The sequence below is a fragment of the Peromyscus californicus genome, unplaced genomic scaffold, assembly GCF_007827085.1.
Source record: "Peromyscus californicus insignis strain IS unplaced genomic scaffold, ASM782708v3 Scaffold_5__1_contigs__length_169319896, whole genome shotgun sequence".
Taxonomy (NCBI): domain Eukaryota; kingdom Metazoa; phylum Chordata; class Mammalia; order Rodentia; family Cricetidae; genus Peromyscus; species Peromyscus californicus.
The window spans coordinates 42,683,123-42,708,216 of record NW_026294573.1 but is presented as its reverse complement, the minus strand read 5'-3'; the positions used below and the strand labels follow the sequence as shown (position 1 = coordinate 42,708,216).

Below are 25,094 nucleotides of genomic sequence, written 5' to 3'. Positions count from 1 at the left end.
GTGCCTCCATCCATAAACCACACACACACACACACACACACACACACACACACACACACACACACACACATCCACACACTCACAATCACATACATCCACACCGCACAAAATAAAAACAAAACAGAGGAAGACCATGGAAGTTGGGAAAGGCCACCTGTGGGAGTCAGAAGCCATAGTGTGTTGGGAGCAGAGGAGAGGGATTTGAGGAAGGCAGACGGGTCAGCAAAGACTCTTGGACACGAAAGATGTAGCTAGCGCTGGAGTAATACATGCTCCTGTCAGAAGCGCTAGCATGGGAAAAGATGAAGGACTGTGATGTGAAAGGAAGCCTCAGTAATTGAGAATGAGCTCATGAGGTCCCTGCTCCATCTCGGCGGAGTTCACAGAGGGCCTGGCCACGCTGTAGGTGTGCAGAGACTGAGGACTGAGTGAGTGACTGAGCTGTGGTGGTAAGAGTCAAGGAGAATAATGTGAGTTGACAAGAGCTTTGTAAACTGTAAAGCACTGGACCGGAGAAGCCACTGTTGCTATGCAGGTGTGTGTGCCTGTGCAATGGCACCCCTGGTTAGCTCCTTCCAGTCAGGAGGGAGGAAACCAAGATGTATCAAGCGTCGCTTGTGTGGAAGGTAGAGAAGGCCTCTGAGGCAACTAGCAGAATTTAGCTTAGCATTTAGTAAGTCCTCAATAAGCGGTGGCTGTTCTGAGAGTGTTTCTATGACTCTAAGAGTCCTGGGAAAGCAGTGAGGCTGGGCTGGGTTGGTGGTGATCGGTTGGCAGGTGGGAATGGTCTAAAGAAGGAACAAATTGGGAAAGTGTGCTTTGGGGGAAGATGGCATACAATAGAACAAGATTCACACATACACCCAACTCCCTTTAAAAGTTTTTTAAATTTGTAAAAATTTTATTATTATTATTATTATTATTATTATTATTATTATTATTATTATTTGTGTGAATGTGTGTACATGATGTGTATAGGGGCTAGTGAGCCACACTGAAGACGTGGAGGTCAGAAGACAGCTTGATGGAGTCTTTAATGAATGTTCCCTGAGGAGGGCAGAGAGTTACGTTCCCTGAACTTCCGCTGTGTTCAATGTGCTGTGGTAAATGCATCTTCCACGTTACCCACAGTCTTCCCAACAAAGTTAGTTTTACGAAGGAGGAAGACTGTTCGTCTTGTGAATTCCCTTATCCAGGCAATAACAAATAAACAATAGAACAGGAAACAGAATCTAATTTGTTTGATTTTGAACCCCAAACTACTTCCATCACTTAGGATGACTTGATTAAAAATACCCACAAAGCTAACAAGAAGTCTCAGCAGGTAAAGGTGCCTGCTGCCGTGGCTGAGGACCTGAGTTCAATCCCTGGGACCCACATGGTGGAAGGAGAGAACCGACTCCTGTAAGCGGTCCTCTGACCTCTTCCACGTGAGCATGGCAACAGGTGTGCACTTGCACACGTACACACAAAACAGATATTTTTTAAATTAAGAGGTTTATAAAGCTGGAATGACAGGCCAGCCAGCCCTGCAGAACCTTCCTGTCCCTGCCTCCCCAGTACTGGGATGACAAGCACATGCCACCGCATTCAGCACTTTTGTCTTGGATCCCAAGTATCGGACTTATGTCCCCCTGCTTTTGAGGCAAGTGTTTTACCAACTGACTCATCTATCCTCCCAGATCCTATAAAGCATTCATTCACATGCTGACTTTAAAGTTGTTCTGGAAAGTCATTTTATTCACTCACTTCGCAGAGCAGAAACTAAGGCTAGGCGTGTGAATTGCCTATAGTTGCATAATTACTGTGAGAGCTGCGCTCAGCCCAGGTCTCTCAGACTTAATGCCGTGGCGAGTCCTCTGACTCGCATCAGAAAAGCACATCCATTCCCTCTCCACTGCATTTACTGAGTCCCGTCTCTTCCTGCAGAACCACAGGCCTCTTCCGTTCTTGCGTTCCCCTTTCCTAGCTGAAGTCACCTTCTTCCCTAGGTGGGTGTGTGGTTTTTTTTTTTTGGGGGGGGGGCTGCCCACGAGACCGAAAGGGTTATTTGTTTTTCATAACAACCCTTGGAAGAGACATCTCTCCCCTCCCCTTCCCACCCCAAGTCTGGGACCAAGAATGGCTTCCCAGATAATTTCTGGGCCTTCATCTGTATTACTTGCCATGGAGACAGTGAGCTTGGTAGCTTTATCATTTTATGAGACTGTCACAAAAGAGGGAAGATTTGATTGATGCTTATCGTACAAATGCGGTTCTGTGCGCACCACTGTGCAGCGACCTGTCTGCTCAGATCTGCCTCAGGCGGCTGCCTGCTGGGATACTTTCTGCTTCTCTACCAAATGTCTACGTCGGCCCTGCCCCCCACCTGAGAAGATGCCCTCGAGGGGGCTTCTGTCTGAACCCTTTCGCTCTGCTCTCCACCTCTCTCTGTTCTCATATAACCTCCCAGGAAAGCTGTACTGTGTCCAAATAAGCAGACTTGACAATACAGTATGGCAAATGCGGTGTGGTGACGTGACGCTCCATCCTGAGAATGCTGTTTTGCTCACCTGAAATTTGTTATGGTTTTTTTTTTTTTTTTTTTTTTTTTAGGCCTAGCCAAATCTGGGAGACATGCGGTAACAGACAGCCTGGCCAGCAACTGGCTTGTCATGTGACCTTGGACAAATCACTATTCTTTATAGAACCCCAGTGTTTCTTACCTGTCAAGTGATGGGATAGGTAGATCAGATAAATCAGGTCAGGGTTTAAAATGTATGTCCTCGGGACTGGAGGATCTCAGTGGTTAAGAGCACTTGTTGCTCTTGCTGGGGACCTGGGTTTGATTTCCAGCACCCACATGGTGGCTCACAACCATCTGTAACTCCAGTTCCAGAGGATCCAGCACCCTCTTCTGGCCCCTGCAGACACTGTACACATGTGGTATACAGACATACAAACAAGCAAAACACCCATATACACAAAATAAAAATAAATCTCTAAAATATAAAATGAGACTTGTAGTCTTCCCATCACTCCCCCTGCTCACCCATCACTCCCCACCTCACCCATCACTCCCCACCTCACCCATCACTCCCCACCTCACCCATCACTCCCCACTCCCCTGCTCACCCATCACTCCCCTGCTCACCCATCACTCCCCACCTCACCCATCACTCCCCACCTCACCCATCACTCCCCTGCCCACCCATCACTCCCCTGCTCACCCATCACTCCCCACCTCACCCATCACTCCCCACCTCACCCATCACTCCCCTGCTCACCCATCACTCCCCACCTCACCCATCACTCCCCTGCTCACCCATCACTCCCCTGCTCACCCATCACTCCCCTGCTCACCCATCACTCCCCACCTCACCCATCACTCCCCTGCTCACCCATCACTCCCCCTGCTCACCCATCACTCCCCACCTCACCCATCACTCCCCTGCTCACCCATCACTCCCCCTGCTCACCCATCACTCCCCACCTCACCCATCACTCCCCTGCTCACCCATCACTCCCCACCTCACCCATCACTCCCCTGCTCACCCATCACTCCCCACTCCCCTGCTTTTAGCATAACTACTAAAGGCAGGCAAGTTTCCCACAGGTTCTATAAGAACACACACACACACACACACACACACACACACGTATGTATGTATGTATGTATGTATGTGTATAGTCAACACAGTGAATGAAGCATATTTATATTCATTCTATTACTTAAACTTTACAGCAGCTTTATGGAGTCACTATTATCCCAGATGAGCACACTGAGGCTTTGAGCTTCAGTGAACTGCCAGATTCGCTCACTGAGATACTGGGAAAACTGGAACCAGTAGCCAGGCTTCCTGTTATGATAAAAAGAAGCCTTAAGCTTCCCCTTTAAAAACTATTTATTTATTTAAACAAGGTCTTCTGTAACCTAGGTTAGCCTCAAACTTGATATGAAGCTGAGGATGACCTTGAACTCCTGATCCTCCTGTCTTCACCTCCTAAATGCTAATTATAGGCCTGTTCCAACATACCCAGTTCCCAGATCCTTTTAATCCTAGCAATTTAAGAATGTAAAATTGCTAAACATGGTGGGACATATCTGTAATTCAAGCATTTGGGAGGATGAGGCAGAAACATTGTAAGTTCAAGACCAGCTATATAGTGAATTCCAAAGCAATATCCTGCCCCTGCCTCCCAAAAAAGTGTAGGGCTGAAGAGATAGCTCAGAGGTTGTAGCACTTACTATTCTTACAGAGGACCTGGGTTTTGTTCCCAATACTCATACTGGATGGCTCACAACTACCTATAATTTCAGCCCTAGGGGGCCCAACACCCTCTTCTAGCCTCCAAGGGCTCCTGCATGCAGATGGTGTATAAATTCAAACAAGTTCACATACCTACACATAAATAATAATTTTTTAAAAGTTTATTTTATGTGCATTGGCGTTTTGCTTGCATATATGTCTGTGTGAGAGTGTTGGATCCCATGGAACTGGAGTTACAGACAGTTGTGAGCTGCTATGTGGATGCTGGGAATTGAACCTGGGTCCTCTGGAAGAGCAGCCAGTACCCTTAACCTCTGAGGTATCTCTCCAGGCCCCATAAATAATAATTTACAAATATTTAAAAAGTGTTAAACTGGCTATATAGTGGAAAAAGTAATCGAAATTTACATTTCCAATTCTGATAAATTGAAAAAAAATAGATATATGTTTATTGAAAGAGGTAACATCTCCTAAGGAATCACTATAAATGTTGACAGATGAAAGATGGCTAAAACTGCCCTGAGTTCAGAAGGGGAGGCAGCCAATTCATTATAAAACAGGCCCAAATAATAGAGCCCAAGCAAGTAGGAAGATAGTTGAAAAAGAGTTGACTGCAGAAGTGAATTAAAAGTTGGACATGGCTGGACAGTGGTGGTACACACCTTTAATCCCCAGCACTTGGAAGGAATCAAGCAGAGCCAGGTGGATCTCTATGAGTTCGAAGCCAGCCTGGACTATAGAGCAAGATCCAGGATAGGTACCAAAACTACACAGAGAAACCCTGTCTTGAAAAACAAAAACAAATAAAAGTTGGACATGGTGGTGAATGCCTTTAATATCAGCACTCAGGAGGCAGAGGCAGGCAGTTCTCTTTGAGTCTGAGGCCAACCTGGTCTACATAGTGAGTTCCAGGACAGCCAGGTCTATGTAGAAAGACCATGTCTCAAAAAAGCAAAGAAGAAGAAGAAGAAGAAGAAGAAGAAGAAGAAGAAGAAGAAGAAGAAGAAGAAGAAGAAGAAGAAGAAGAAGAAGAAGAAGAAGAAGAAGAAGTGAATTAAAGGGGTCAATAAAATAATAAATACTGCATAGCTTCCACAAACCAAAAATCAGCACCAGATTGTTTATACATAGTCCTGCTGATTCTATTTATGCTGTAGCTCCAAGTAGGTGATATTTCCCCTATTTTAAGGCAAACACTCTGGCTTACAGAGTTTATATGACTTGTCCAGGAATTCAGCTTATGGCTAGAGCAGCAGTTTTAAACATCTCCTAACACTACAGGCTACCGCATCTAGTCTCTGCTATTAGCTTTGAGGCTTTGCCAAATCCCCCTAATTCAAATGGGAACAATGGTTCCCATCGACCCAACTTTCATTTTTCAGATTTACCTTAAAGGATAAAACAAGATAAAGGACCTGAAATTGAGTTAAGAATCAAATCTATGTTTTAGTAAAGTTGCTCTCTGATCAGCAATTTTATTTCTCAGACTCTGTCCCTAGGAAATATTAGGAAAGTGAATAAAGGTTTCTGTAAAAATGTCCACTGCAGTGTAATTTATGACAAGAGAGCCGAGAGATGGCTCAGCAGGTGGAGGCACTTGTCAAGTCTAATGACTGGAATCCACACGGTGGAAGGAGAGAACTGATTCCTGAGAGCTGTCCTCAGACCCCCACATGCATGCATGGCATATGCACACCCAAACACACAATAAATAAATAAATAAATAAATAAATAAATAAATAAATAAATAAATAAATAAATGTAGTGTAATTCTTAAAAGACTAGAAAACAACCTTCAAAGCAAAATTAGTTAGTGTGGTGGTGTATGCCTATAATCCCAGCACTTGGCAGGTGGAGGCAGGTAGATCTCTGTGAGTTCCAGGCCAACCGGAGCTGTCTGTTTCAAAAACTGGGACAGGGACCCTGTCTCAAACAAACACACAAAAGCCATAACAACAGCAACAACAAACAAACAAACAAAAAACAACAAACCAAAACAACAAAAAACGTTTAAAATTGAAAACACCCTTCTTCCTAGAGAGAAAGATAACATGAAAGGATTGGCCAATAACACAGGGTGGAATGTAGCTTTAAATGTCATTGGAATAGTATTAATGAAGAGTTTTTAAAATATCAGTACTTTTTGAATGTACTTTAAAATCTAAGTACTTTAAAATGACTTTATTTTTATTTATATGTATGTGTATGTCTGTCCAACTATATGCCGTGTGTGTGTGTGTGTGTGTGTGTGTGTGTGTGTGTGTGTGTGCGCGCGCGCGCACATGCAATGGGCATAGGTAAGTGTGCACAGAGGCCAGAGAAGGGCATTAGGTGTACTTCCCTAGCACTCTTCACCATATTCCTTTGAGGCAGTGTATTTCACTGAACTGGAGCTTGCCTTTGTGTTTTGTCTAGGTTGGCAAGCTGCCAGGTCCAGTGAGTTCCTGTCTCTACTATGGTAGTGCCAGGGTTATAGGCATGCGTGAGTTATGTGGGTGCTGGGATCCAAACCCAGGTCCTCATGTTTACACAACAAGTGCTCTTAACTACTGAGTCATCTCTGCAGTCCTGAATCACCCATTCTTGAAGTAGGATGTGTAAACTAAAAGGGAAGGTTTATAAGATAGTTTAAGTAGCCAGTGGTGCCCATCTGTCTCTTCCAACCTCACTGTCTTCCTCCATGTAAATACTATCCTGGGCATGTTTCACACTTGCTCAGGGAACCTTTTCCTGGGGCGCAGATTAATTTAAAGATGAAGCTGAGGGTCTCGGATGAAGACTTGAGAGCTGGAGGCAAAGAGTGAGAAGACAGTGAAGAAGTTTTGCTAAAGGGTTGTTCAGGGTCTGATGTATTGATCTGATCTTTAAGAGAGCTTTATTTTGTTTGTACGTTCACCGGCTTCTTGTCCTTAGAGTTGGTCCAGATCTACTCACTCACTCCTTTCTTTTTACAATTATTTATTTAAAACTTTCAGTGTGTTTGTGTTCTTGCTTGTGTGCCACGGCTTGTGTTTGTGTGCCGCTTGTGTGGAGGTCAGAGGAAAAACTTTCGGGGAAGTCAGTTCTCTCCTCCACCAGCTGGGTTCCCAGGGGTTAGACCCCAGTCATCAGGTGCCGTCAAGTGCTTTGACCCACTGAGCTACTGACCCTCTTTTTTTTTTTTTTAATGGTTTTTCGAGACAGGGTTTCTCTGTGTAGCTTTGCGCCTTTCCTGGAACTCACTCTGTAGTCCCGGCTAGCCTCGAACTTACAGAGATCCACCTGCCTCTGCCTCCCAAGTGCTGATACTAACGGCGTGCGCCACCACCACCACCCAGCTTTGGTGCTCACACTTTTAATCCTAGCACTTGGGAAGTTGAGGCAAGAGGATTTGCCTCAAGTTCTAGGTCAGAGAGCCTATCTCAAAAAAAAACCAAAAAGACCAGGGCTAATGAGATGACTCAGGGTAAAAGTGCTTGCCACAAAGCTTGACATGAGTTCAGTCCCTGTGGTGGTTTGAATAAGAATGGTCGGCCGGGCGGTGGTGGCGCACGCCTTTAATCCCAGCACTCGGGAGGCAGAGCCAGGCGGATCTCTGTGAGTTCGAGGCCAGTCTGGGCTACCAAGTGAGTTCCAGGAGAGGCGCAAAGCTACACAGAGAAACCCTGTCTCGAAAAACCAAAAAAAAAAAAAAAAAAAAAAAAAAAAAAAAAGATGGTCCATCTAAGCCGGGCGGTGGTGGCGCACGCCTTTAATCCCAGCACTCGGGAGGCAGAGGCAGGCAGATCTCTGTGAGTTCAGCCTGGACTACCAAGTGAGTTCCAGGAAAGGCGCAAAGCTACACAGAGAAACTCTGTCTCGAAAAACCAAAAAAAAAAAAAAAAAAAAAAAGAATGGTCCATCTAGGCTCATGTGTTTGCTTGGGAGTGGTACCAATTGAAAGGATTAGAGGGATAGGAGGTATGGCCGAGTTGGAGGAAATGTGTCATTGGGGCTTTGAGGTTTCTAAAGCCCATGCCAGGCCCAGAGTCTCTTTCTCTGCCTACAAATCAGGATGTAGAACTCTCAGCTACTTCTCCAGCACCATGTCTGTCTATGTACTGTCATGCTCCTCACCATGATGATAATGGACTGTCCTCTGAAACTGTAAGCAAGACCCCTACTCAATGCTTTTTTGTTGTTGTTTTTATTTTTCAAGACAGGGTTTCTCTGTGTAGATTTTGAGCTTGTCCTGGAACTCGCTCTGTAGACCAGGGTGGCCTCGAATTCACAGAGATCTGCCTGCCTCTGCCTCCCGATTGCTGAGATTAAAGGCATGTGCCACCACTGCCCACAATGCTTTTTCTTATAATAGTTGTGTTGGTCATGGTGTCTCTTCACAGAATAGAACAGTGACGAAGACAATCTCTGAATCCCACATGGTAGAAGGAGAAAACCAACTACTCCAAGCTGTCCTCTGACTTTCACATGTGTACAGTCACACACACACACACACACACACACACACACACACACACACACACGTACACATTAATTTTTTTTAAGAAGATGAATGAAGTCTTAAGTCCAAGTGCTAGATTGGAGGGTTAGATCTGTGTTATGGGGTTCAGATTCAGATGTTCTAGGAAAGGAGAGGATGTTGCTAGACTTGACACGTAGTATATATTTGCTAACAGATGAATGTGGGAATGAAGAAATGAAGAATCATGCTCTGAAGGATAGAAGTATCAGGAATGTTCACACCTCTGTGAAGTTGGCCAGTTTTTAAAGATGTCTGTGTTAACTGGTTGGCTTTTTGCCATATTAACATAAATCTAAATATATCTGAGAAGAGGAACTCTCAATTGAGTTCATCAACCTGCCTTCATCAGATTGGCCTGAAGGCAAGTCTTTGGGGGGGGGGTGGATTTTTTTGATTAATGATTGATGTGGGAAGGTTCAGCTCACTGTGGGCAGTGTCATCCCTGGACAGGTGGTTTTGGGTTGTGTAGGAACACAAGCTGAGCAATCCATGAGGAGGAAGTCAGGAAGCCACATTCCTCCACAGGTTCTGTTTCAGTTCCTTCCTTGAGTTCCTGCCTCAATTTCCCTCAATAGACTGTGAATTGGGATGTGTAAGCCAAATAAACCCTTTCCTCCTTAAAGAAAGCAGACAAACACCATGCCAATCATTTGTTTTGTTTTGTTTTGTTTTTGAGACAGGGTTTCTCTGTGTAGTTTTGGTGGCTATCCTGGATCTCGCTCTGTAGACCAGGCTGGCCTCGAACTCACAGAGATCCACCTGTCTCTGCCTCCCGAGCACTGGAACTAAAGACATGCACCACCACCACATGGCTCTCAATCATTTAAAAAAAAAATCTCTCTCTTCTGATAAAATGCAAGAAACTGTTCTTCCCATTTTTCCAGACAAAGAGCTTGAGGGCTTGAGGGTGACTTCGTTAATCCTTCACATATGTTCAGAGTGTTGTGATAGGCTGGGATTTCAGCTCAAACCAGGGATGCAGAAACAGAGGACATTAGGTTCCAGATGTTCATTCTGAGAGAGGAGGCATAGTAACCAAGTCTGAAATGATGTAGGTGCCAGCAGAGGAAGTGGGAGCGTAGGAAGAGGAGAGTGTGCCTCTGCCATGCTCAGGGCAAGTGACACTATGAGGATGGGTAGGCACCCAGTAGAGGAAGAGGAGGCAGAAGGGGTGGGGAATAAAGTATATGCATATATATATATATATATATACACTTTATATGCATAAAGTGGGGACAAAGGAAAACAAAGTGACATCTTCGGATTACAGTGAAGTCAGTGGCACATTTTGATGTAAAGATGGCATAGGCAGATGGGGGAAATGGTTGAGGGAGACAGCTTAAAGAGTTGAATGTTGAGTTAGTTGGTTCTTTGTGAAGGTGGACAGTTCAGATTTTCTCCAAAGACCTGTTGGAAGCCAAAACAGTTTTAAAAACAGAGAATGATAATTCACTATCGAGCCCGCCCTCCTATGGATTCTCCTTGGTCACCACGTCTCCAGGGTACACCAGGACCTACCAGGCTGCCATTTATCAGCTGTCCCACTGGTCGCATTTTCCTATTCTTGCATTGTTTTCTGTGGCAACCTGGAGATCAGTCACCATGTCTGATTAATATTTGAACACCCCCACCCCTATGCTCAGCAGAGGGCTCACCCCAGGGCGAAGTGCTCAACAAATATTTGTTGAAAGAATGAATGGGAGGAGCTGGGTTCCACCCCAATCCTGAGACAACATTTGGGGCACGAAACGTGGAGAGGAAGCTCTGAGTAGTATTTCTTCTGCGATAGTAGGTGACCATTAAAAGGCTGGGGACTCAAAGTCGCACCAAAGTGATCACAGGCCTCTCTTGCAGATGGCTTCAGTAACTGATGGTAAAACTGGAGTCAAAGATGCCTCTGACCAGAATTTTGACTACATGTTCAAACTGCTCATCATTGGCAACAGCAGCGTCGGTAAGACCTCCTTCCTCTTCCGCTATGCTGACGACACCTTCACCCCGGCCTTTGTCAGCACTGTGGGCATTGACTTCAAAGTGAAGACAGTCTACCGTCATGAGAAGCGTGTGAAGCTGCAGATATGGGTGAGTGCTGGGCAGGCACTGTGGGCAGAATGAGATGTAGCTAGCTATGGGTACAAGGCCTAGGAGGTAGGCCTGGCTTGCAACATCTGGGTCTTACAGCATCAGATATCAATGCCATTTCAGATCTGGGCCTCCATTGCCCCCATTTTTTTAAATATGTTTATTCTCCTGGGGCGGGGCGGGGGTTCAGTTTCTGCTGCTTAACTGTCTGAAAGGTTTTATTCTGGCTTTTATAAAGGAGTGACCAAGAAACTGGGCATTAGAGTTACAGACTGGGTTTCAATTTTACTTCTACCACTTCCAAGCCATGGAAACATGACTAAGTTATTTAACCCCTCTCAGCTACCCTTTCCTTGTAGGGGGCAGGAAATTATAATCTCATCTAGTTACAGATGGTTGCTTAGCGTAGTTCCTGGGACACAGTACACATACCATAGATGTTATTTAGAAATCAGTTATCTATTGTTGCATAACAAATTACTCAGTGGTGTAAAAACAAGAGTAATAATTGATCACCTCACAGTTTCAGTGGGTCTGGCAGTAGGGTTTCCTTGGGGCCTTTCATGAAGTGTAGCCAGATACTGGCTTGAGCTGCAGTCAGCTGAAGGGCTGCGTAGGGCTGGAGGATCCACTTCCAAGGTGGCTTACTCGCATGTCTGGTTCTGGCTGTTGCCAGGAGGCCTTCCTTCCTTTCTTCCTGTCTGGCTCTCTTAGCATGCTTCACCATATTCACTGTAGGTATGAAAACTGGTTTTCCCCAGCGGGAGAGCTAAGAAACCAAATTAAAAATGGCAATGTCTGTGATATAGCCTTGGAGTATTCTCTTGGTCACTGATCGAGTGTGGGAAGAAGGTACACAGTTGTCCAGATACTGGGAGGACAGGATCATGGAGGACGGGCAGTCTTGGAAGTTGGAGACTCAACTACTATCGTTGTCTGCTGATGGTCCTAAGAAAGCATGCAGCATTTGAGAAGTTTGTCAGAGTACTTAGCAATAGCTTGGCACTGCAGTTGGAAATCTTGAAAATGTGTGAAATATTCAAAACGTGATGCTATGGTCTATTATACTTAATAAATGTTTAATAATATATTGTGCATGTATCTTATTGTAAGAGTCTACATCTATTTTTACAAATTATTTCTTGTATATTAATATACATAAATGTTATGGGGGTACATAGCATTTTTTTTTTGAGACAGGGTCTCATTTTTTAGCCTTGGCTGGCCTGGAACTCACTATGGGGATTCACCTGTTTCTGCCTACTGAGTGTTGGAATTGGAGGCAACTTCCATCTATAGGCACATAGTATTTTAATATCGCAGCCCTGTTTTACAGAAGAAATCAAAACCTCAGAAATTAACTTGTCTTAGGTCAACCACATAGTAGCCACAAGTGACATTTTAACTCAGATCTTCAAATTCTGAATTATGTGCATTCTGTTTTCTCTACATTGTGCATCTGAAATCTTAGACAGACCACATTTCCATTTAAAGTAATGTTAAATATTAATTTCTAGAGGGGTGAGTGTCCATTGACTCCCCATTAAAGGCACTGAAACATCATAAACCATTAGAAATAGGAGAAGCTCTGAAGGTTGTTTAATTTACTGGTTCTCCAATTGTGGTTCAGCCACACCAGCAACACTTGGGGATTTGTTAAAATTCATTCTTGGCCCTCACCACAGATGTAATGACTCCAAAATGTTGGAGATAAAGCCCAAATCTGTGCTAGCAGGTAGTTTTAAGGCAGGCTAGAACCCCCAACTCTGTGCTAGTGGGCAGTTTTAAGGCAGGCTAGAACCCCCAACTCTGTGCTAGTGGGCAGTTTTAAGGCAGGCTAGAACCCCCAACTCTGTGCTAGTGGGCAGTTTTAAGGCAGGCTAGAACCCCCAACTCTGTGCTAGTGGGCAGTTTTAAGGCAGGCTAGAACCCCCAACTCTGTGCTAGTGGGCAGTTTTAAGGCAGGCTAGAACCCCCAACTCTGTGCTAGTGGGCAGTTTTAAGGCAGGCTAGAACCCCCAACTCTGTGCTAGTGGGCAGTTTTAAGGCAGGCTAGAACCCCCAACTCTGTGCTAGTGGGCAGTTTTAAGGCAGGCTAGAACCCCCAAATCTGTGCTAGTGGGCAGTTTTAAGGCAGGCTAGAACCCCCAAATTTGTGCTAGTGGGCAGTTTTAAGGCAGGCTAGAACCCCCAAATCTGTGCTAGTGGGCAGTTTTAAGGCAGGCTAGAACCCCCAACTCTGTGCTAGTGGGCAGTTTTAAGGCAGGCTAGAACCCCCAAATCTGTGCTAGTGGGCAGTTTTAAGGCAGGCTAGACCCCGAGAACCACTCATGTAGTCTACCTACCTTGTGGTGAGAGTTGATGAATATGGGAAAGCGCCTACTGTGTGTCAGATACTTTCACTAATATTATCTGATGTCAACCCCAGCACTGGAATACGTGGAAGCACATGTCTATAGGGTATGGTGATCAACACTTTGAAACTGGATCAAGACTGTGAGAGAGATGGAGGAGAGAGAGAGAGAGAGAGAGAGAGAGAGAGAGAGAGAGAGAGAGAGAGAGAGAGAGATCTGCTATAGGCAACTGATGGGGTCGGGGAAACCTTGCATAAAACACAAACAGCTCTTGCCGTTGGCCAGATGGCACACACTTGACAACTCCTTAGGGAACTGAAGAAAATATTAGAACTTGCTTTAAAATCTATTAATGCAGAATAGATTTATTTTAACTAGAATTTACTATGTAGATTGGCATGGATTTCCTTCGTGATTCCTATACTAGATGGTCACGTATCCTACAGCTGAAAAATCTTGAGGCAGGAGGCATTCTGCCTGTCTAAGGGCTTGGTGGTAGTGGCTCCCTCACACCTTGGTGTATTGAGAGCATTTGCAGTTTTGATGTGCCTGGTTTAAGCAGATTTGTTGATTATGCTATTTAGTTTTAACTAAGTGAAACCCCAGAATGGGTGTGTGGCTTTTCCTCCTATTGGAGACTATGCTAAGTGTAGTGACCCCAAGTGGATATAAGAGAGTAGTTGACTGACCCATCTCCAACTTCCTGGCACAAGTTCCTTGTCAGCCATGTTTCCAGGTAAAATCAATGAGGATCTCACTAGATCTTAGTCAATCTCATTGCTTTGCTTAAATTTTTTTCAAGGATTTCTATGTAGCAGAATTATAACTTCTATACTGTTTATATTAAAATTTAAATATTGTTTCATTTTTGCTGTATTTGTGTGGATGGGGTAAGTGCATGCCCACATGTGTGTTTGCATACATGTAGAGACCAGAGATCAATTTTCAAAAACTATTTTTAATTATGTGTGCCTGTGTGGGTTTGTTCATGTGAGTGCAGGACCTGGGGAGGCCAAAAGAGGGCGTCTGATTCCTTGGAGCTGGAGTTAGAGGCAGTTTTAAGACATCCCAGGTTGGTGCTAGGAATCAAACTTGAGTCCTCTTGGTTGGTATGTGGGGCCTCTCTCCAGCCCCAGAGTTCTTCGTTTACATATGGGGATCGAACTCAGGTCATCAGGCTCCTGTTATTAGAAGGTAAGTGCCTTTACCCACTGACCCATACTGCCACCCATGGGCTTCTTCCTCTATTGCTCTCCACCTCATTTTTTGAAAGAGGATCTCATTAAACCTGGAGCTCACCAATTTGGCAAGATTAGCTGGCCAGCTAGCACCAGGGACCCTGTCTCAGCTCTCACAAAGCTAGGATCACAGGGTGTACAAGCACACCTGGCTTTTACAGAGTGCTGGGAATCTGAGCTCAGGCCCTTGGGCTTGCATAGGAATGCTTTACGGACTAAGTCATCTCTCTAGCTCCTATTTCATTTTCATATATCTCAACATAGTCTGTGCCCAAGAGTATGCATAGGTAAGCTATGTGTATGTTGTGCCTGAACCTTTCTTCCTTAAAAGGATATGTTTGGAGACCTTGATGATAAGCTCTGGGGGAACCAAGGAAGGGTTTTGACAAAGACAGATCTGCATCTTAGAAAAATTCCTGGCTTCAGATGCAGGATAGATGGAAATGAGATAAAGGAACTGTGGTTTGGATCTAAACCTGTAAAACTGTATACATTAAGTTCTGTATAAGTTTGACATTGTGAAACCATTTAAAAATAAATAAGTGGATATTGACCAAGCTATAAAAGAGAAGGACAATTAAAGTCACCCAGTGGCTTGGATATTTTTTAAGTGTCCAAACCTAAAGGATATAGAAGTCATGAAAAAGGATATAAAGCTGTTTTTCTAGTGTTCACTCTGTTGTGGATTTTTTTTTTTAAAAGATTAATTTATTTATTATGTATACAACATGTATGACTGCAGGCCAGAAGAGGGCACCAGATCTCATTACAGATGGTTGTGAGCCACCATGTGGTTGCTGGGAATTGAACTCAGGACCTCTGGAAGAGCCGGCAGTGCTCTTAACCTCTGAGCCATCTCTCCAGCCCTGTTGTGGATTTTTCAAGGTGGTTTTTTGTTGTTGTTGTTTTATTTTGTTTTTGTTTTTGTTTTTGTGTGTGTGTGTTGGATAAGTGCATAAAAATATAAGTTATAGTAAAAGTATAAAATGCAATAGCTTCAGAATTCTGATTGTATCAAAATCATTGGGATGTATAGACTTTGGGTCTAGATAATCTTACTGGGTGATTTTTTTTGCAAGTTATTTACAATAAAGTTTTAATACTATTAACAATAATAAGGCTTCAAAGCAAGTGTGCTGGTTTGAATGAGAATGTCCCCCATAGGCTTGTATGTTTGAATACTTGGTCCCCAGTTGGTGGAACTGTTTGTGAAGGACTAGGCGGCGTGGCCTTGTTGAAGGAGCTGTGTCCATGGGGGTGGACTCTGAGATTTCAAAAGCTCATGACATCCCTAGTTAACGTTCTCTGCCTTGTGCTCATGGATGAAGATGAAAGCCTTCAGCCACTGCTCCAGCACCATGTCTGTCTGTCTGTCTGCTGCCATGTCCCCCACCATGATGGTGGGGGCTCTATCTCTCTGCAACCGTGAGCCCCTAATTAAATGCTTTTTAAAAATAAGTTGCCGCCGGGCGGTGGTGGCGCACGCCTTTAATCCCAGCACTCGGGAGGCAGAGCCAGGCGGATCTCTGTGAGTTCGAGGCCTGCCTGGGCTACCAAGTGAGTTCCAGGAGAGGCGCAAAGCTACACAGAGAAACCCTGTCTCGAAAAACCAAAAAAAAAAAAAAAAAAAAAAAATAAGTTGCCATGGTCATGGTGTTTTGTCGCAGCAATAAAAAGGTAACTAAGGCAGCAAATATGGCAGTTTACTGGGGCTGCAGTAATAAGAACCACAGACTACATGGCTTAGCAGCAGAAATGGTTTTCTCATAGTTCTAGAGACAAGTCCAAGATCAGGGTCCAGGAAGGACTGCAAAGGACACTTCTTCCCTTCCATCTGTGTGGCCATGCAGGAGAAACAGAGCATTAAGGTTCTTGGTGTCTCTCAGGACACTAATTCTGTTAACCAAGGCCTCGCCCTTATGCCTTGATAACAATTAATAACATCTTAGAGGTCCCGTTTCCAAATGCAGCTGCATTTCAAGCTATGTTTCAACATATGAATTTCAGGAGGACACAGACATTCAGTTTATGATAGTGGCAAAGTGACAAATAGACTAGAAATGAAAGAGACTTAGGAATTTACTAGTTTTGATGATCAATGTACTATGAAGATAGAGAGAGGAAAACACATACTCCTCCTATACTTTTTACACAAAGATTCTGTGATTTTTTTTTAAAAGCTGTGTGACTTCCAGTAGGTTACCTTGTGTCTACAAATACCTGATATTTCCTATTGTAACACTCCGCAAGCAGGGTTGTGAATGAGTATTGGTACAGCAGCAGAACATAGTGCCTGCCACATATAAGACATGTTAGGTTCTATTTCAGGTTCTGGCTCCTGGTCCACATATAAAGGACTCTTGGGTCATATCCAGTTGCAGAAGTGCTAAACTGGCACCTAGTGACTCACCAGCATGGTATGAAATGTTTACTTAGCTTCTCCAGCCCAGCTCTCCTAGGGCATTTCAGGAAGCTGTTCTCCACTAGGCGAGAGGAGAGGGAGGGGAGGGGCGTCCCTCATCAGGACCACCCACAACTGGAGCTTTTGTTATCTCTGGGGACAGTGGATGATGATGGCATGGGGTACCTTGCTCTCTCCATTCTCTTGTCGAGTAGGTCCTTGAGTATTTCCTCTGTTTCCTGAGAGGCCAGTAAATGAGGATCAGAGGAGAAAATCTTCCTGGGGAGGTAGGGTTAAGGGTGAAGCCTCATTCATAGGGAGGGTACACACATGTGACTGAGTACCTTCAAAGCGACAGACCCAACTGGAGAGAGGCCATTTGTTGCTGGTTCTGGTTGCCAAGCAACCTCGAGAGGCCTGTGGGAAGAGGAGAGCAGGGAGGGCTTCTGCCCCCTGTGTGTGTGTGTGGCCTGTTGATCTGCTGGTCAGGGGAAGAATCCACGGGTCTGGGGAAGGACAAAGCCCATCTAGGACTCCAGCATCTTGGGTTCTAGTCCCATCTCTGCCCGGCTTGCTGTGTGATGTGGGTGACCCTATCCCCTCCCTGCACTTGTCTCCCCAAATCTGGAGAACTAATTCTTGCTGTCTTTGCTTCATGGGTTGTTGTGAAGAACAAGTGTGGAAATGGAAGAACTGTGGGCATTGTCAGCTGTGGAAGTTCATTTCATATGTGCTTAATTAAGGTTTTTAAAATGTGTTATTATTTGTGGATGTATCTGTATGATACAAATGTGAACAATCACAATGGTAGTGTGTGTGTGTGTGTGTGTGTGTGTGTGTGTGTGTGTGTGTGTGTGTGGTGTGTAGGTCAGAGGACAACTTTATGGAGTCGGCTCTCTCCTTCCACCTTTACGTGGGTTTCAGAGATGGAACTCGGGGCATCAGGCTTGCACGGCCTTTATCTACAGAGCCACCTCTCTGCTCCTTGTGTTTGCCTTAAATAGTTCTTTGTATCTTTCACACCTTCCAGCTGACCCTGAAAGTCATGTCCTGAAAGAAGGGACTGCCGAGGCTGGCCAGATGACTGACTGGGTAAAAGTGCTTGCCATGAATTCGGATGACCCGTGGTCAATCTCTGGAACCTATGTAAAGGTGGACACGAACTTCACAGAATTGTCCTCTGACTTCTGTATGCATTCAGTGGCCCAATACACCCTGCCTGCCTCTAATACAAATAATAATAATAATTTTTTAAAGATAAAAGGGATGGTTGAGGTCAGAGATGTTAGGTTCCCTGTGCCGAGCTCAGTGGCAGCCCTCCTTGTTTGAGTCATTCAATAGGCTCTATGCAGGACATTGTGCTAGGTTGGGGATGTGTTCTTCCTACTCACGTGAATTTTCACAGTAGTGGGGGAGATGGAAACTAAGCCCAGGATGGAGATGTCTCTCTCATCTGTCCTATGGGTCCTGAAGAAAAGAATAGGCCTGTTTCAACCTCAGGCCTGCGGCTCGGAGCTGGGAAATTTTGGAGCTGTGATTTAAGTCTCATCCGTTGACTTGGAGCTGGGATTCAGCCTCTAATATATCCACAGCTTTAAAAGCTAGCTTGGCTGACCACCTTCATCCCGCCCATCCTTCTAGGCCTGGTCCACGCCATAGGATGCAGCACTAGTGGCTTCCATTGTGGAAAGACAGAAATGGTGCCTCTGCTGTTCCCACCAGTGAAGCATCCTTTCATGTCAAGACTTTATAAACGGGACTGTCTCATCCATCTGGGGTTACTCATGTCACAAGTAGGGAAGGACTGGCTGGCCTCTCCAGCTTGCTTAAAGGATGCACAGACGCTTGTCCCTGCCCCAAGGTCTGCCGCTCTCCTGTCTTTTTCCTCAGAGTGCTCAGTGACTGTGACACTTGTGTGAACCTCCATTACTTCTCTTCCTTTGCTCTGTTGGTGACGTTTTGAGAGATAATGCTGGACTCAGAGTAAATGCTCAACAAATAGTTCTTTTTTTTAAACTTTATTTATTATGTATGCAGAAGAGGGTGCCAGATCTCATTACAGATGGTTGTGAGCCATCATGTGGGTGCTGGGAATTGAACTCAGGACCTCTGGAAGAGCAGTCGATGCTCTTAACCTCTGAGCCATCTCTCCAGCCCACAAATAGTTCTTATTAAGATCCAAGGGAGGGGCTGGAGAGATGGCTCAGAGGTTAAGAGCACCGACTGCACTTCCAGAGGTCCTGAGTTCAATTCCCAGCAACCACATGGTGGCTCACAACCATCTGTAATGAGATCTGGCACCCTCTTCTGTATACATAATAAATAAATAAATCTTAAAAAAGAGGGTAATGCTCAATAATACTAACTTTGTATGGCAAGCATATGAAATTATTTAAAAAAAAAAAAAGATCCAAGGGAGATCAATAAATGGTCCTCCCTTTCTTCTTCCCCTAAATTTGGAAACAATTTAGAGATAGATGTAGGAGTCAGAGGGATGGGGAGTAATGTGAAAGCCTTATTAGTCATAAAAACTAAGATGAAGCATGTGATTAGAGGCTTTAGCAGTCAGGCTTGCTAAAACCTTACTGTGGAGTCAGACAAAGAGACAGACAGACAGACAGACAGACAGACACACACACACACACACACACACAGAGCCACAAGACCACATGGCTCTCTCTGCCATCTCCAGGAGGCATCTGATCCTAATCTGGAGACCTATAGGGAGATCAGTGGGCAGCGCAGGAGACTCAGAGGCTGAGCAGAGACTGGGACTCTGACAAGCTCCTACAGCTCTAGGAATGCGAGGCAGTTGCCGAGTGCACCACCCTGTACTCAGCTCTCATGATAATCAAAATCGATTTTTCTAGGCAGCAAGTTCCTCAGTGTGTCTCCAGGGACATGCTGACACTTTCATCCCCCCAAAGCCAGTGGGAGCCAGCTGCTAGAGGAGGTTCAATCTGACTTTACAATCACAGCAAAGGCTGTGGGAAGTCAGGTCAGAATTGCAGGCATAGTTTACCTTTGGAATTTGTAAACAAATGAACCAGCAAACCCACTTGACTATTGGAGATAGTCCCTAAGACAGATTCAGGAGCAGGAAGGGGGCTTTGATCCTCTTTCATCCATCCTGACTAGTGTGGGAAGAAAAATCAGCTCAACTTCCTTTGAACATTTATTCATTCAATAAATATGTGCTATATGCATTTCTATGTGCTAAGCACAGAGGACAAACAAGCAATATAAATATAAATATAATATATTCTATCAAATAAAGAGATGAAGAAATAGATGAAGGTTGGGACTAGGGAGAGGGCCCCATGGGTGATGTGACTGCTGTGCACACATGAGAATCAGAGTTTATATACCTATGTAAAAGCTGGGTGTGGTAAGATGTCTCCCTGGAACTCCCCAGAGAAAGGGAGATGTCTGTAGCTAGCTTACCAGTCAGCCTAGCCAAACTGATAAGCTTGAGGTTCAGTGAGGGACTCTATCTTAAAGAATAAGAAGTCACACAGCATTGACATCTGGCTTCTACACACAAGTCTACATGTACACACACACATGAACAAGTACACCCACACATGAAGAACTATTTCTTTCTGGAAAAGTCACTGAAGGCTTCACAGTTGAAGTTCATTTATACCATATCTTGACAAATGAATACAAGGACCTCAGGATTGTGTCAGGGAGAGGATTTACAGGGAGAAGAAAGGACATTTGCAAGAGCTTTTTTTTTTAAATGCTTTTTTAAAAAAAGATTTATTTATTTTATTTTCTGTGTATGAGTGTTTCGGCTTCATATATGTATGTGTACCATGTACATGCCTGGTGCCCGTGGAGGTCAGAAGAGGGAATCAGAACCTCTAGAACTGCAGTTAGGGTGGTTGTGAGCCAGTATGCGGGTGCTGAGAACTGAACTCAGATCTTCTGCAAGAGCAACAAGTGCTCTTAACCACTGAGCCATCTCTCCAGCTCTGCAAAAGCTTCTGAAAACCTCTTATGTACCTAGCTGCTCTAGGTTCGGCAGGGACTGGTGCCATAATGTCCCTACCTATAAATCCACGGGATAACAGTAGGCACACAAATATTGATGATGTCCTGTAGACTCTGGGCAGTGGAATGACATGGTCTGACATCTACATTAAATAAAATTTTAATCTGGATACTTTTAGGTTTTAGAAAAGTTCAAAGATAGAACAGAGAATTCCCATGATCCTTCACATATTTTCTCTAATGTTAACATATCCTAGAACCATGGGACATTTGTCAAAACTAGGAGACTGACATTGCTACAATATAATTAACAAATTTATAGACTTTGTTTAGATTTTGGTAGTCTTCCACACTAACGTCCTTTTACTGTTTCAAGATCCTACTATGATGTATTAAATAACATTTTAAATGGAATAATTCATATGCCATAAAACTATGATGTTTTCAAGTATATAGTGCAGTGATTTAAAAAAAAATTTGATGTAGGGTCTCAGTATATAGCTCTCGCTGGCCTTGAACTTACTACATAGATGAGGCTGTTCTCAAACTCAGAGTTCTGCCTGCTTCTGCCTCCCACGTAGTGGGATTCAGGATGTGTGCTACTACATCCGGTGGTTGTGAACTGTCATGTGGGTGCTGGGAAATGAACCCAGGTTGTCTGTAAGAACAAGTGCTCTTAACCACTGATCCATTTTTCCAGCCCTGAAAAAGCATTTGAGGACCCATTCAGTGATTTTGGCATAGTCATAAAACTGTGTAATTATCACTACTAATTCTAGCACACTTTACCTACTTACATCTTCATATTTAACAGGATCCCTCTGAGATAGTATTATGTCTGTTTTAAGAGTGAATTAGGCTGGGTGGGGGTGGCACACGCCTTTAATTCCAGCACTTGGGAGGCAGAGGCAGGAAGATCTCTGAGTTCGAGGCCAGCCTAGACTACAGAATGAGTTCCAGGATAGCCAAGGGCTACACAGAGAAACCCTGTCTTGAAAAAACAAAACAAAATAACAACAAAAAAGAATGAATTAGGATGAGCTATGGACAAAGCAGGGAGAACTGAGTAGGATTTTCAGTAATGGAAACCAGAATAATGGTGGCTTGAGCTGGGATGTTGGAGAAGCCTCTGAGTGAGCTGGGAAGGCTATAGGAAGATCAGGGTTTGGAGAGACAAGACGGGGCTCAATCTGGTTATATTAAATTGGATTCAACTGTGGATAACCAGGTAGCTATATGGAATAAACAGCCGAATTAGTGCATCAGTAGCTTAGGACAGAAGTCCTGGCTGCAGATACAGATGAACAAGTCATTCCCACATAGACAGTACTTGAAACTATAAGACTGGATCCAGTCCCCAGCACCCTGAGTAAATGTTTAAAACTATGAGACAGATGAAAATCAACAAGGGAGTTGGACATTGTGGTGCTCACCTATAATCCCAGCACGCTGATGGGGGCAGGAGGATCAGTTCAAGGTCATCCTCAGCTACATGGTATGCTTGATGCCAGCCTGAGCTCCATAAGATATTGCTCAAAAACAAAAACAAAAACAAAAAACCATAACATAATAATAAATAATGCTGGGAAGATGATGAATTGGCAAGAGAGATTAAAAAAAGAGACAATGTGGCCGGGTGGTGGCGGCGCACGACTTTAATCCCAGCACTCAGGAGGCAGAGCCAGGCAGATCTCTGTGAGTTCGAGGCCAGCCTGGTCTCCAAAGCGAGTTCCAGGAAAGGCGCAAAGCTACACAGAGAAACCCTGTCTCGAAAAACCAAAAAAAAAAAAAGAAGAGACAATGTAGTGTCCTGGCAGCCAAGAAAGGATAGTTTTAAATGGGAAGGAACTTCCAACTGTGTGGAATTAAGAGGTTATAGATATGAAAGTAGAAGACTAACCATGGGGCTTAGCAACATGGAGGAGGATATTAGTAACCTCGATACAGCAGTTTTGGTAGTTGGGATGAAAACCTGGTAAGACTGGGAGATAACACGTGGAAAGAAAAGAAGCAGAAACCTAGGATAGAAAGAAAATGCCTGGAACAGTATCGTTGAGCGGCTGAGAGGGGGTGAGTTCAGGAAGAGAGGGCGAATTCTTGCTGGGGGCACACACTGTGTCCCCAGCAAGCAGGGAGAAAGCAGAAGGTTTGGACACAGGTGCATTTCAAGGTTGCACGTGCTGGTAGAGGTTATTTTGAATAAGGAGGAAACAAGGGCATCAGATCTAAGATTCAGGGTAGGAGAGAGAGATTAGAGATTTGAAGAGAGAGGACACCATCAAGGAAGGGGGGGGGGTGAACAGACTAGGGAAGTATAATTTGATTGCCATTTAGCATTACGGCTTCACTTGAAATTAGTGATAATACATTGGCATTCATGTATTCACGAATCTGAAGCACACTTGTGTTTTCCCCCAGACATGTCCTTGTTCTGTGGATATAGGCACAGAATAGACAAAGAGTTGGTGTTGAGAAAAGTGTTGAGTATGGTAAGCCAGCAAAGGGTCCACAGAGCCAGAGGCAGGGATGTGGGCAGAGAAGTCATTGTTATAACTGACGACAGGATTCCAGACAGACAGAGAGGGAGGAGGGACACTGGGGTGAGGGACAGTGAAGAGGTGGTAGGGGATAAAGATGGTTGAAATAGAACTGATGAGTGGGCAGCAAAGGTCCTAGTGGTTTTAGGATTCGAGGCTTGAAATTCCTGCTCTTAATGATGAGGTGCAGGTGTGACCTAGAGTGGCCGAGGTGGGGTTAGAGAGCAGCATCATTGAAGGAGTCCCAGAAAATGAGAGACCAAGGTGTTGGAAAGCTCCTCTTGGTGGGTTCCAACCACCGAGAATTATGGAGGTAGCCAGGTGAACCCACCGCTGTTCACTGGCCAGCGGAGGGATCCGTGGGTGGCAAAACCTCCTGATATAAGCTGGGGGTGCGTTTTGCTTTGTGAAGGAGAGAAGCAGAATGATCTGCAAGCAGGAGTGAGAAGCTGGGCAGGAGTGAGAAGCTGCAAGCGTGAGCGAGAAGCTGGGCAGGAGTGAGAAACTGGGCAGGAGTGAGAAGCTGCAAGCAGGAGTGAGAAGCTGGGCAGGAGTGAGAAGCTGCAAGTGTGAGCGAGAAGCTGGGCAGGAGCGAGAGGCTGCAAGCAGGAGTGAGAAGCTGCAAGCAGGAGTGAGAAGCTGCAAACAGGAGTGAGAAGCTGGGCAGGAGTGAGAAGCTGCAAGCGTGAGCGAGAAGCTGGGCAGGAGTGAGAAGCTGCAAGCAGGAGCGAGAGGCTGCAAGCAGGAGTGAGAAGTTGCAAGCAGGAGTGAGAAGCTGCAAGCAGGAGTGAGAAGCTGCAAGCAGGAGGGAGAAGCTGGGCAGGAGGGAGAAGCTGGGCAGGAGTGAGAATCAACATCTAGGCCACGTTCCGACTTAGCCATGCAAGGATGATGAGGAAGAAAGCAACCAGCAATATGGAGTCTTTGGAGGAAGGTGTGTCCTTAGAGAGAGCTGGGTTTCAGTTGCGGCAAGGAGGGGGAAAGAAACATTCAGAGGAGGCTGTTGACAAAAAGAGAGGGAAGGAGATAAGGCTAGAACAGAGGATTTTAAGAGAATATTATGAGCTGTGTGGCAGAGCCCGGTGATAAGAGGTGGCCTGGGACGCTTGGGCTTCTTGCCATGACTGACGTGGACAGACAGATAAGAGGCCAAACAAAACCAATTATAGTGCAGACAGATGCCCCGGGACTGACAGGGGTTGTGTGTGAGTGGTGGAGGGTTTGTTCTCTCTAGACCTGTGCTCTGAGCCCTGGAGACAGTAGAAGTACTCTTCTAGACGCATGCTGTCCCTCTCCATGTAACACATCCACACATCCGTAATCACTGTGGCGATGCATAGCAGATGCCGTTTATGTAAAATGCCCTCACCTGAAGATGGCTTAATAAAGCCTCCCACAAGGCTGATGGGAGCTGACTAGTGGCTCCATGCCAGCACTGCGCTCAGTGATTCCATCACCTCACTTCATCCCCGGTCTCTGGAGGCAGGTGCTGTAATTGCTCGAGTAATGGAGGTGTACAGGAGTTCGGTTGCTAACTCAAGTTCACCAAAGTAACGGTAAGTTTCAGAGTCCAGCTTTGAACCAATGTCTGATTCAAAATTATCGTACGCCGTGTTACATTCTCTGTCTTGTTGTTTATAGCTTGACGTATTATAGGGAAGGGCTCTGGGAGCTGAGGAGATGGTTCGGTGGGTGAAGTGCCTGATGTACAAGCATGGGGGCCTGCAATTGGATC

General features: G+C 44.9%; 1 protein-coding gene across 1 annotated transcript in view; it reads left to right on the top strand.

Annotated features, from left to right (window-relative positions):
• Nucleotides 1-25,094, top strand: part of Rab3b (RAB3B, member RAS oncogene family) — a 70,988-nt gene that overhangs the window by 1,813 nt on the left and 44,081 nt on the right. Inside the window, exon 2 of the mRNA XM_052717301.1 lies at nucleotides 10,606-10,833. Within this exon, the coding sequence (XP_052573261.1) occupies nucleotides 10,606-10,833 (228 nt within the window). The remainder of the gene's footprint in view (nucleotides 1-10,605; nucleotides 10,834-25,094) is intronic.